The sequence below is a fragment of the Mastigoproctus giganteus genome, chromosome 3 (genome assembly GCF_048544385.1).
Source record: "Mastigoproctus giganteus isolate SK-2022 chromosome 3, ASM4854438v1, whole genome shotgun sequence".
In the NCBI taxonomy this organism is placed as follows: domain Eukaryota; kingdom Metazoa; phylum Arthropoda; class Arachnida; order Uropygi; family Thelyphonidae; genus Mastigoproctus; species Mastigoproctus giganteus.
The window spans coordinates 109,633,710-109,647,914 of NC_143577.1; the positions used below are offsets into that span (position 1 = coordinate 109,633,710).

The 14,205-nt window shown below is 37.8% G+C and overlaps 1 protein-coding gene across 1 annotated transcript in view; it reads left to right on the plus strand.

Moving 5' to 3' along the window:
- Window positions 1–14,205, plus strand: part of LOC150088215 (prolyl 4-hydroxylase subunit alpha-1-like) — a 244,939-nt gene that overhangs the window by 229,630 nt on the left and 1,104 nt on the right. Inside the window, exon 14 of the mRNA XM_090370629.1 lies at window positions 5,514–5,610. Coding sequence (XP_090226755.1) covers window positions 5,514–5,610 — 97 coding nt within the window. The remainder of the gene's footprint in view (window positions 1–5,513; window positions 5,611–14,205) is intronic.

The window sequence follows — 14,205 nt, forward strand, 5'->3', positions numbered from 1 at the left end:
TGCAGCATCCCCCTCATGGAGGTTAAGAGTATAATCCTTTGTATGGAATCTAATTTTATTTTATTATTATCTAAAGTGGCTTTATAGTGCCATATGCCTTTGCCATGGCATAGACATTTGGAAAAACATTGCTTTATAAATAAGAGTAGGTGTCTTCCTTTTTAAACCCCAGTCAGCACAGCTGATCCTAGCAATCATTCCAGCTTTATTCCTGACCTTTTTTTTGACCAAGTGAACAATGTGAGGATAGAAAGTTAACTTACAGTCAAATATTATACCTAGATATTTTATTACTGTTACGTTACTAGGGCTATTGTTTTACCTGCTGTTGTAATCTGTGGATGTCTGTTTAAGTTACCTTTAACAGAATTGATTTGGGTTTACTGCTGGATATTGCTAGTTTGTATATACTTGCCAATTGGTGGAGGGTACTGATTGCTAAATTGGCATGCTGTTCTAAAACAGCCCAGGTGTTGGCCTTGACAAACCAGACAAGGTCGTTAGTGAAGGTGACCCTGTCAGTTGGGTCAATATCTATCCCCAGGAATTCATCCAGTACCAGGCTCTGGAAAGAGGGACCCAGCACTGAACCCAGGGAACATCCTTCTGTCACTCATCTTGTGATGCACTGATATGTGGTTTTGATTGAGACCTGTCTATCCCTGAGATAGTCTTCTATACGCTGGTATAGATTTTGTGGTTGAAATCTGTGAAGTTGAAATCTGTGAACTATGATGGACCACCACAATTCATCAAAGGTGCCTGCAAACTTGATGGATTGGCCAGTACCTATTTTTCTTCTGCAGTTATGTGCTGTTTTGACTTTAGTCCATGGCATCCTCTGTGAGCATCCCTGTTTAAATCCAAACTGTTTGTTTGATTGTGAATTGGCATTGAGGTAGTAAGTCTGTATCCTGAATAGCATCAGCCTCTCCATTACCTTACCCAAAACTGGCAACAAGGCAATGGGACTATATGATTTTGGATCTGCTGGTGGTTTTTCTGAATTCTTCAGTATTAATCTTATGTTAACCTGTTTCCAAGAGGTGGGGAAGATACCCTTTTGTAAATAATTATTGTACAGTTGCAGTAGGTGGTGCAGATAGCTTTTGGCCAGTTCTTTTACCATTTCTATTTCAATATGATGATTACCTGAACATTTATTGTTTTTGGTTTTATCTAGTGCTATAAATAGTTCCTCCAGGGTGAAAGGGGTCTCAGCCTTCAGATTTTGGCAGCTGTTGTTTTCAGTGGATTGGTCTTGGGTAAGGAGATTGTCTTTTTCTGGAAAAGTGCATCAAGAATATTGCTGACTGTTTCCTCCAGGTGTTGGTAGTCTGGGCAGCCTGTATTTCTACTGTTTACCACAAACCTTTTGATGGCTTTATTGGTAAACCAAACCCTTGTGGGTAGGCATTACCAGTGATACCAACAAGCATTTGCCAGGATTCCATCTTTTTCCACCTTATCAAGTTCATATACCCATTCCTTAAATTCTGGTAAGTTTCCATTCTAGCATTTACCTCTGCTGGTGGCCAGTTTGTTCTGGATCTCTGGAAATGTTTTCTAGCTGGTTAACCCTTTGCCAGAGAATATCCAGCTCAGAGCACAATCAGGGAACTGCTTTATGATCTTAGGTGTTTCTTCCTCATCAAGGTATCTGCAACTCTGATAATGATTTCTGTCAGTTTATTCACTGTTAATTTAGAAGAATTTCATTACTACTTTCTGGGATATCCCTAAAAGAAGGGAGCCAATGGTTTCTTGGTATCTGTGCCAGTTAGCTTTTTTAATGTTATTAGCATTAATATTAGCAGTGGCAAATGATGCAAGAAAGCAAGCTTCTACAGAATCAGCCAAAAAAAAAATTTTTAACTTACCATTTCAACTATTCATTCCCTCCAATAGTTTATCTAGTTTTTCCTTCACTTTATTTAAGCTATCAACTTCCACAACAAAAATGGAAGTTTGTTACAGCAATCAACCACCCACTGGCTAAAGGCAAACATCTGCACATATATTCTACAACCATCCTTCCTCAATTTGAATTTGTGCCCTCTCATGTGTGTGGTCTTAGCAAGAGGAACCCATTCAAAGCCTTAAACATCTCAAATCAAATCACCTCACATGTGTAAAGTCTCCAGATTCTGCAATTTGCAGGACTGGTCTTTCTTGGTAAGAGCACCCTTTATTCTGCTCACCAATCTCATTGCTCTTCTCTGTACTCATTCCAGCAGTTCTATATTCTTCCTAAAATGAATCCTCCAGACCATTTCCTTATACAATGGGACAATCACCTCTTTATTCCTGTATATCATTGACAAAACCTCATGAGCTGTCCTTGAAGCCTGTCTACATTGCACAGAAAACTTCATCATATCATATCTGAGTGGTCAGGAGCAGGAGTGCAGTAGCACATGCTCTTTGAGTAGACAGGGGTTCAGCCCCTGACTGCTGGATACGGTCAGTCTGCCAACCCGCACTGGACCAGCGTGGCAGATTATGGTCCATTTCCCTCAGCATGAATTGTTGAGGAGGCTTCCATCCTGCAGTGGATTGATAATGGCTGCACTTTACTTTTTTTTACTTTTGTCATTTTGCACTATCCTGAGAGTGGTACCACACAGTTGGTACATTGCTCTGGGATTACTCCTACTAATATGCAGTACTTTGAATTTATCAATGTCAAACTTCAATTGCCATTTTTCAGAACACCTTCCTAACTTTTCTAGATCCTGTTGCAGTAGAATGCTGTCATTAACTACCCTGCCAATCTTTGTATCATCTTTGTAGCAAACTTGGACATTATGCCTGATATGCTTTCATCAGTATCATTAATAAATACAGAAAACAACAATGGGCCCAACACTGAACCCTGGGGGACTCCACTAATAACATTAGTCCATGAAGAGCAGTATCCACTGATTACCACTCTGTCTTCTCCCACCCAACCACCCCTTTATCCATAGCAGCAATTTGCCCTTAATGCCATACTGCTCCAATTTGTACAGCAGTCTTTTATGTGTAACAGTATGAAAAGCTTTCCTGAAATCCAAGTATATGATATTAAAATTATTTTTTGCATCCTTTGTGACTCCATCATAGTATCCAAGCTGTGTCTGAAGTATGAACAAACTCATGCTGTGTCTGAAGTATAACTGCAGTCTTGTATATAAGGTCCTGCATTGCTTCTTTAACTAGTGATTCCCATTATTTTCCTTGGAGGAGAAGTTAAATTAAGAAGTCTGTAATTACTCGTGTCACCCTTTGATTCTCCTTTGTGAATTGGGGATACATTTGCACATTGGGGACCTTGGATTCAGGAAAGGTCCGTGATTACTGAATCCAAGTAAGCTATCATAAGGGTTTGCTTACCTCCTTTGCTGCCTCCTGTACGATAAATGGATAGATTCTATCCACTTCAGGTGCCCTTCTTATATTTAACTTCAACAATTTCTCTTCCACTTTTCTCTCAGTTAATTACAAAATCATTTAGCCCTCAGAGGTTTGATAAACTTGTGGCATCTGCCTCCCTAAAGAATTCCTCATATGTTAATGTTGATGCAAAATCCTCATTCAGTTTGTCAGCAACCTTCTGTCGAATTATCAACAGTCGAACCATCGATATCAAGTGGACTAATTTGATTTATCACCTTCCTTCAAGTGTTTACACAAGTAAAGAAGTCTTTGCTGTTTTTCTTTGCTTCATTTGCCAAAGATTACTCGTAATATGCCTTTGCTTGCCTAATCTCCTTTGTGACTTGATTATAGACTAGTTTATATCTACTATGGGCTTCTGTCTTACCTGATAATTTACATGCATTTCACTGCCTGCTTTGTTACTGCTTACTTAATAGCTTCACTGGAGTCCAGTACGCCTTCTTCTGTTGGCCTTATTATTACGAACCTGAGGGGGCATAAATTCAAATTGAGGAAAGACAGTTCTAAATAGATGTGCAGAAATTTGGACAAACTTTTAGAGGGAATGGAATTGTTGTGTAAATTTTTTTTTGGCTGATGCTTCATAAGCTCATAAACTTGCTTTCTTGCATCACATAACCCCAGGGGCTCACATCTGGTGAGTATGGGCTTGGTACACCCAGGGCCCTGAGTGGGATATCATCATTCTTCTCTTTCTTGGTAATTCCCTTCTACCTCTTTTTTCTCTCTCTCTCTCTTTCTCTCTCAGGGTAACTCAGGAATTTTTTTTGGCTGGTACGGCATAAGCCTCAGGCTTCCTTGCACCACATGGCTAATAATAATAACATGCCTATATTACTGTTACAATATTCTCCTCCCTCCTTTGTTGGGGAATCATAATTTGGAATTTAAGTGTTCTCTGCACTTGAGTGCCCTTTGGTACCTGGGCATAGGACATCGTCTATAATTGTTATTTCTAATCCAATCCATATTTCAATAATCTGTCTTCTGACTCTGGCTGTGATCCTTCCAGGTTGTTCTGTCATTAGCTTTTCCAGTTAACTGAAATAATCTTGTCTAGGGCTGAGCCAGCTGTCTGGAAACTGTTCCTTATTTTTGCTGTTGTGTCCATTATCAAGTTGTGAGGTTTTATTAGGTAGATGGAGGACTCTGTTGTAGATCTAATCTTCATTCTGTTTTTCTTACTGGAGGCTGGTCTGGGTTTGTTATCTTCATTATCTGAGTTATTAGGAGAATTATTGTTTTCAATATTAGTTTGTTTTAATGCAGCCTGCAAGTCTCAGCCTCAGAATATGAGGTCATAATTTCCGATCATCTGGTTTTTGTTGTGATTTGCACTTTCGATATTTCAATTTTGATATGTTTTGGGTTCAAATCAGGGTCAGTATTTTCAAAGGAAATTTGTGGACAACAAATTCACGACCACCTAGGTTAAATGGGGTGGGGGGGATTTCTCAGTAATTCTGTTGTGTAAGTAGCTCTATCAATTATAGTGAAAAAAGAATGATACCTAAACTCACTACACCTATTACAAAAGGTCTTACCCTTGACTAAGTCTACTTCTATGCCGAAGTCCACTTTTATCAAGATGTTGGCATGGTAATTGTGGCCTGCAATGAAGCAGACAACCTTTATATGGCAACAATGACGACCAGAAACAATCTTTTGATTGCTTCTGTTTATAAGTTATTCTCTTCTTGTCATATGCTCAGGTAAATTTAAATGGAAAATAGTGAAAATTTAAGCACTTCAACTTGCACAGAAATAAAGAAATTTCAATGTATTTCCTGTACCCCTCTCTGTAACTAAATTTCTGTCCTTATTACAGTGCAAGCTCTGTGGTACTAAGCCTAAAGCTTCTTGACAAAGAATGGTACAGAAAATACCATAAAATGCCTAGAATTATCTCTATTCCAAGAAATTATAAACAGATTTTAATTCTGTACAGGTTGAAGTGGTTAAATTTTCATTGTTTTCCATCTGATTTTTGCCATTGGCCAGTTAAACATACTGACAATACCAACGAGCTTTATAATTGTACAGATTAATATTTTTGTTTTTTTTTCTCATAGGGATCTGCAGTATTTTGGTATAATCTGCATAAAAGTGGTGAAGGAGACATGTCAACTAGACATGCTGCTTGTCCGGTTTTAGCTGGCTCCAAATGGGGTAAGTGAAATTTGCAATTGTGTGTAGAATATGTTTAAATATCTGATTAGTTAGTGGGAAATTTCTTTAAAAGATGAAACAAAAGAGGAAAATATGTGAGTTGCGTGGGCAACTGTTAACTGTATGGTAATCATATCAATGTCAACAGATGATTTTTGTGGATAATTCACAGCTGGCTAGTGGAATCTATAGACCTCACATGTGCTAGAATGTGCATGGTATTCACACATTTGTTTTTGCTTAAGATCGAAAACAATATGAACTTTCAAAATGGGATGTTATGAGGGTTGAACCAAAAGTAATATCATACTAGTTCAAATTTTCCATTCATTTGCTTATCATTTTTTTTAAATACTGTCTTTTTTGAAACAATCATTGCAGCTCTGAACCATTTGAGCTATTGTTCAGTCCAGTGCTGAAATCTAGTTTACTAAAATTCAACGAGCTACTATCTTGTCCAATGTTTTCTAACTGCTATCTTGTCCAATGTTTTCCAACTGAACAAATGGAAGTCAGAGGGTACCAACTTTAAGCTATAAGTGAATTTGGCATAACAGCCCAAATTCACCTATAGTTACAAACCCATTTTAGCAATAGTTGCAATTGTGAAAAAAAAGACATGAGAATACTAATGAAAATTATTAGTATTAAGATTGTCAACATGGAACAAGGAATCAAAATTTATACTGCACAAGCAAAAGAAAAAAATTGTTTGCAGAACCTGTGGCATGTACTCAAAGGTCGAGATCTAGTGGATAATCATAGCTCACCTGGCGATTCTTTTCTTTGTCACTGTTATATTGAGTGTGCCAATCTAAAGTTAAAATTTGGTGCATTGCTAGAAGAATTTGAGTCACTGAAAATATGGGTGGGGACTCAAGACTCTAGTAATCTACCAAATGATGCACTCCCAATTAGTGCCCCCAGAGCAGAATAACCAAGTGCAAACTGCTCCCATTCAAAAGGACTTAGTTATTAGGAGACTATTCTCACAGAAACGAGAAATATTTTTTGTAATAAGGATAGGTGGACTAGAAACAGGGTATGTCTGCCAAGAGCAACAATTAATGATGTCACCAAGAGATTGTCAGATTTTAAGGGGGTAAAGAGATAATTATTATTATTCTTATGGGGACTAATGATATTAAGCACACACACGATCTGACGATTTGTTAGACAAATATAGCACCGTGCTGAAGAAACACGAGTTGGGTCAGAAGGTCTATGTGTCTACAATTCTGTCCACAGGCACAATAGGAGGAATTATATGCTGAAAGCCTTGTGGATTAACTCAAGACTTGAGGGACTCTGCAAGGCTTTTGGGGGGAAATTTTTATCATTTTCGCCTGCACTTGTAGGTAGAAGGAATCGGTTTTGTAGAGATAGGATACATTTAAACAAAGGCAGTGCAAAGGTTTTTGCTAGTATTATTGAGGATATCTTAAATGTTCAGGAAAGCTGGTAGTCTGCTTTAAGCTTATATGACACACAGGGTAATATAGATATGCATTTATCTGATGATACTGGTCAAAGTAATGCTTGCACATACCTCAAGACTTCTTGTTTGTTACTGCAATAGATCCTAATAGCAAGATGTTCTGAGGGCAGAAATGTTTAAAATGAGCAGATAGCTAAAGGCCAGGGAGACAAGCTTAAATAACTTCAAGGGGTCGGTCATTGTAGTTAACTATACAAGAACGCTAAGTCTTAATTATTTATACAGTAATGTCAGAAGTGTCATCAATAAAATGAGTGAATTTGAACTGCTGGTTAGGACAAGTAATGCTGACATAATATGGCTTACAGAAACGTGGTGCCGCCCAGAGATAGAGAATGACGAGTTTTAGTATGGTAAGTACAATGTATTTAGGAAGGATAGGGCAGATAGAAAGGGTGGTCATGCTTCTTATCAAAAGCTGCCTGAGTGTAATGAAAGCTTTCCGGATTCAGATGTTTGCATGCTAATATGAATCATGAATCTGTATGGTGTTAGATACTTGGATGCAAAGGTAATGCTTGCACATACCTCAATGAGAGTGGGAGTAATCTACAGGCCAGGTGATTGTAAAGGTTATGATGATAGCCTCTGTATGCAAAAGGAATGGGGAAGTAAGTGTGAATGCCTTATGTGGGTGATTTTAATTTGCCTTTAATTGATTCGAGCAAATGGGAAAGAAACTGTACATGGCAAACAAAATTTTTATATCAACTAGATTGTAATTTGTATCAACATGTCGGGAATGTACTAGGGAAAAGAATATTCTAGCCCTGATCACCCATGAACCAGACGACATAATAGGGCTGACAGTACAGGAACCAGTAGCAGGAAGTGATCACGGAGTTCTACGGTGGACGAGGAAGAGGGAGGTAGCAGTAGTTAAAGGAAAAGGAATGGGTTATAACTTCAGGAAAGGAAATTATGAAGACTTAAGGTGCTATGTGGCTTCTATTAACTGGGTAGATATCTCACAGAAAGCAAATACAATTGAATTATGGTATACCTTTAAAACATTAATCACAAAAGCCTTGAATGCATAAATACCATTAAAAAAATCCTCTACCAGGAGGATTCCAAGTTGGATGAATAATGAAGTTGGTGGATTACTTGAGCAGAAAAAGATGGCACGGAAAAGTTACAGAGAAATAATAAGTACCGAAGCCTGTAATAGCTACAAAGTGATCTGTAATAGTGCCACAGAAAAGGTTAGGTTGGTTATGAGAAAAGGCAAATGGCAAATTATGTGAAATTGCTGACACACACACACACACACACACACACACAGAGAGAGGGAGGGAGAGAGAGAGAGAGCGCACGCAAAGAGTGGGGATAAGGAATTCTACACACACACATATATATACACCAATGAGCCAAAACATTATGACCAGCGAGTCGTTATGCAAATCAAAGCAACTGCAGGTGAACTACGCCACGTGCACTGGTCGGGACACAGTATGAAAAACACCTGATACGAAGCTCCGTTAATCAGTGTTACTCTTGTTCTTCAGATGGGAAAGGCAGTGGACTTAAGCAAGTTTGACAAAGGCCAAACTGTAATGGCCAGACAACTGGGTCATAGCATATCTGAAACAGCACAGCTGGTGGGGTGCTCACGGTGAACTGTAGTTAGTACTTACCGAAAGTGGTCCGAGGAGGGAAAACCCATAAACTGCTGGCAGGATGTTGGACGACCACAGCTTATCAATGCTCGAGGTGAGCAAAGGCTCTCCTGGATGGTAGATGGCAACAGAAGGGCGACTGTGATGCAACTCGCTGGTAATTGGAATGGTGGTGAGGGAAGTAATGTGTAACAACACACAATACATCAAACCCTGCTGAAAATGGGACTGCGTAGCTGCAGAATGTTCTGAGCGTCCATGCTAACCACAATTCACTGGCAACAGCACCTGCAATGGGCACGTGAGCACTACCAGAGGTCTTCCTCTATGGCGGTTCTATCTTTCAGCAGGATAACGCACCATGCCACACCACCCGGATTGTTTGAGACTGGTTCGCGGAACATGAGGAAGACTTCCAGGTATTGGCCTGGCCTCCAAATTCCCCAGACATCCATCCCATCAAGCATCTGTGGTTTGTATTGGAACAGCAACTCTGATCTGCAGTGTCTCAACCATGGACCTTACAGGAGTTAAAGGATGTGCTGGTTACGTTTTGGTACCAGATACCATAAGACACATTTAAAAATCTTGTAGCGTTCACACCTCACCAGGTACGAGCTGTTTTGGCTGCACGTGGAGGACCAACATCATATTAGGTAGGTGGTCATAATGTTTTGGCTCATCAGTGTGTGTGTGTGTGTGTGTGTGTGTGTGTGTATATATATATATATATATATATATATATATTACAAAGAAGAGAAGGACAAATCAGATCAGCCCCTTATATGACATAGGATAGTATTAGATACCCCAGCTAATGTTGCAGATGAACTCAATAATAACTTTGAATCAATATTTACAGAAGAAATACCCTTCCATGTCAAAGAGAAATTATGGGAGTGAAGTTGAAAAATGTCATTAATGATATTGATATTTCACATTATTATTTAATGAAAAACTTTCGAGCCTACAGTTGAGTAAGATTCTTGGGGTTGATGGTATATACCCACCCTATAATATTTAAGGGAGGTGGCAAGTAAGTGCACTGAACCATTAAGGCTAATTATGAGAGCATTGCTGGACTTAGGAGAGATTCCGTTGGATTGGAAAAGCACCAATGTATCGCCAATACATAAAGGCAGTTCTAAGAGTGTAGTGGGAAAAATCATGGTGGCAATGATCAAGGGTGAAATTCGGGATCATTTAGATAGAAATGGAATTCCGAAGGGTGCACAGCATGGTTTCTGGTTAGCTATTTTGACAGGATCACTCAGGAGCTGGATTTAGGAAATAACTGTGGTTATTTATTTAGATTTTAGCAAAGAATTTGACTCTGTCGCACATGAGCAGTTACTTTATAAGCTGGAACAGGTTTAAGGGCAGGAGTGTTGGAATAAATGATTAATCTTCAGATTGGATTAATGTAAGAAATGGGGTTCAGTTTTGGGATCACTGTTTTTTTTTTCTTTTCTTAAATGACATTGATGAAGGAATAGAGGGCATGATGTTTAAATTTGCAGATGTGATGATTGGTAGAGTAGTTAATGATCACTACCAAGCAGCGCTTCTTCATAGTGACCTAGATAGACTTCAGGGATGGTACGTGAAGTGGCAGCTAAGCATTAATTCAGCAAAATCCAAGCTCTTACACCTAGGGAACAGCAGTCTCAAAATAATTATACACTTGGTGGAGTTGAACTAAAGCCAGTAGTGGAGGAAAGGGGACTTGGGAGTTATGATACAGTCAGACATGAAGTTCTCCGAGCATTGTAGATAGGTTGCAAGTAAAGCCCATGGTGTCCTATTGATGATTTATCAAACATTTTCTAGTAGAGATAAGGATGTCATAATCCCATTATATAAGGCTATTGTTAGACCACACTTGGAATACTGGGTTCAAATGTGGAGACCGCACCTAAAAAAAGACATTGAGCTCCTTGAAAGGTACAAAGACAGGTAACTTGTCAAGTGAGATCGGCAAAAGGGTGTCCATATGAGGAAAGACTTCGATTATATGGGTTGCACAGCTTGGAAACCAGGCACCTAAGAGGAGACTTGATTGAGGTGTTTAAGGCTCTGAGAGGCAAAAGTAAAATGAAGTTGAAATTTTCAGTTATAAATGATTCAAGAGTTAGGGGACATAAATTTAACTTACATGTTTAGACTAGATTGCAAGAAGTTTTATTTTAGCCAGCAAGTTAAAAGTTACTGGAACAAGTTAATCTACATTGGTGGTTGAGGCTTACAGTTTGGGGAAATTCAAAAGTCAGCTGGATAGTTACCTATGATAGGAGGGAAATGGAAAGGTTGTCTACTTCCATTTCTTTTATTATTTATTTAATTTTATTTCATCATTATTATTATTTTATTTTATTTATTTTATTTTTTGGCTGGTGTGATGACATTATGATGCAAGGAAGCCTAACGCAAGGCCTTAGGCTTCCTTGCACCATAATGTCATTCTAAGACTAAATGTGAATTTCTGCAACCATCCTTTCTAATTTAAATTTATGCTTCCTTGTATGTTTCATTTGAGGAAAGGTAAAGATACTATCAGCATTTAGCTTACTTAATCCTTTTAAACTTTATACACTTCATTTAGACCACCATGCAGATTCCTGGTTTCTAATGACTTTACAGAATTTACAGCAATTTACAGAACCCAGTTCTTCTTGATCAGAATATCCTTTTATGCTCCAAACTAATCTTGTTGCTTATCTCTGAACCCTTTCCAGCAGATCTGTTTCTTTTGCTGAAATGAGGTTGCCAAACCTGTAATAAGTGTTCTAGATGTGGCCTAACTATTGCCTTATAAGATGGGATAATCATTTCTTTTTCCATGCTGGCAAAGCTCCTGTATATCATTGATAATATCTCATGATAAAACTTGAAATATCAATATCATTATCCCACTCGATTGGATGCCACTTAGTTCCTGGTGATTAGTGTCATGTCTAGAGTATCTCCTTTTGTCATAGCCCCTCACAGCTAGCATAGTGGTTATGATCACTGTTCTTTCATACCACATTAGAAAAGGTCTGGGTTTAAGCCTCATTTAAATGGAGGAATTTTTATGGTCTTTTTTTTAAATTTAATTCAGATTTCCCGGGGCTGTGTTAATGCTATGGTCAAGCCAGCCGTGGCTTGGGGCCTCACCTGAAGAGGGGCTTCATTTTCAGTGTAAATATTTTCTAAATTAGTGAAATTTTATTACTTTATTATTTATTTATTATTATTTTTACTTTATTTTTCAAGTCAAAAAACATAAAACATAATACATTTTTGACCTCTTTACATTGATATCAAGGAATTATTATGCATAATATAAATATAAAAACCTATGTAGTATTTGTATGTATGTGTGTAATGTATATATACACACACACACACACACACTAAAGAGGCCTCAAATTTAAATATGGCCAGGGGCCTATTTCATCCTTAATCTGGCTCTGAGATTTCCTGTTTCTTTTTTTCTCCCCCCCCCCCCAGAAACAAGTTTTTCATCATGCAGAACTGAAAATTGACCATAGAATATACACAATGTGTGTTTGCATACTATATATAGTATACTGATGTCTCATGCCTTGGTTGCATTTGTGCAAAATCCATGTTTAAAAGTTCTCCTTGATTTTCAAATGCTATTAGTTGTGTAAATATAGCTATTAATAGTGAAAATATTGAGGATAGGCTTCTAGCAATGTTGAGCTTCTAGTAATAACCAGCATTTTGAGTGCCAGTTATTTCTATATGCCTCCCACACCTCAAAGAAGGTGCTACAAAGCCACTGAAGTAATGGGCCCTGGAATTACTATTTTTAGTAGGACCACGAGCATAGTTTGAGGATTTGAGGGATTTGCACCTTCACATTTTGCAGACAACATGTGAAGTTGCAAACCCTCAAACCAGAATTTCCCAGGATGGTAGAAATAGCCCACAAAAAATGTATCTTCAGGAATAAATCTCAACTGTTTATTTTTAAAACAAGAGGAACAGAGGAGGAAAAAATAAATAATTATGTACAACTGAAATAGACAAATGTGAAGGAGCAAAGTTTTTTTCAAAGCTGAGTTTGGAGGAATTAGGAATGGATGACAATATGAGCTTATCAGAGTTGTTGCCAACAACTTGTGATAATAGTTCATTAATCTGGGCTGAAGCCTGGGACTGACATGTTTCATTAAGGTGGTACACAAATTGTTTAAAGTAGATTACATTAGAAATTATCAAAGCATTAACCAACAATTCTAGTTAAAGAATTTGAATCAGTAAGAAAATTTTTATTACTTATTCAGAATAATTAGTGCATTAGTAGTACAATAAATCTTCAATCTGTTTTCAGAGAGAGTGCTGAGTACTGCAAGTTAGTTATACACCCTGGGCAAATTTTAAATTAACTTGTTTCTCATTTATATACACAGAAGCTTCTAAAATCCTTGGTTTCTATAAGAATATAGTCTAATATTGACCTAAAACTCAACGGTTTTTCACCGTTCTAATTAGGGTTTATAATAGGGACACTAAAAACTAGATTGTCAACTACCTGTACCAGCAATCAATAACTCAATGACTAAAAGAAAACTTCCTACAATCTAGGCTTCCCCTATAATTTGAATTTATGCACAGTTCTGGAATTCTCCATAATAATGAAAATTTTGCCTTCATTCGTTTTACTAATCCCTCTCAGCACCTTAAAAAACTTCAGTCAGGTCACCTCTGAGGTGCCTAGTAGCCAAGCTCTACAGCCCACATAATCAGTCTTTCCTTGTATGTCACCTTTTGCTGATTTCACAATGTGAGTTGCCCGTCTTTGAACCTGTTCAAGAAGCTCAATGTCTTTTTTCAGATGAAATCTCCATACTTGAAACAGTATTCCAAATGTGGTCTTACAATTGACTTATACAGTATGACTATGATCTCCATATCTCTACAAGATAATTCGATAAATCATTGATAGGACACTGTGGGCTTTGCTGGCTATATGAAGTTTTCTGAACAGTTTACACTGCTCAGAAAACTTTATATCTGCCCCAATTATAACTCTCAGATTCCTTTCTTCCTCTATTGCTTTTAATTCAACCCCACCAAGTGTATAATTTATTCTGGGGTTGCTATTCCCCAAGTGCATTTTGCTACATTAAAACATAGCTGCCACTTTTGTGACCATTCTTGCAGTCTGTTCAAGTCATCCTATAAGAGAACAAGTCCTTCGTAGTAGACTTCCTGAGTTTTTTTATAAGCAGTTAAGTAATAAAAGTAAAATAGATTTGACTGGAGCTTTAACTCCAAAAACTTCAAATTAATGATAAAGGACATAACTAGATAGCATCCAGTTACCAAATAAATACTAAAAAAAAACAGTAACGGCATACCAACCTGAGGAGGGGACTGCATAGAATTAAGAAAAGCCAAACTTGCACTTTGAGAATAATTACTTGGAAGAATTTCTTGTAAAAAGTGGCTGACAAATTAAGCTAG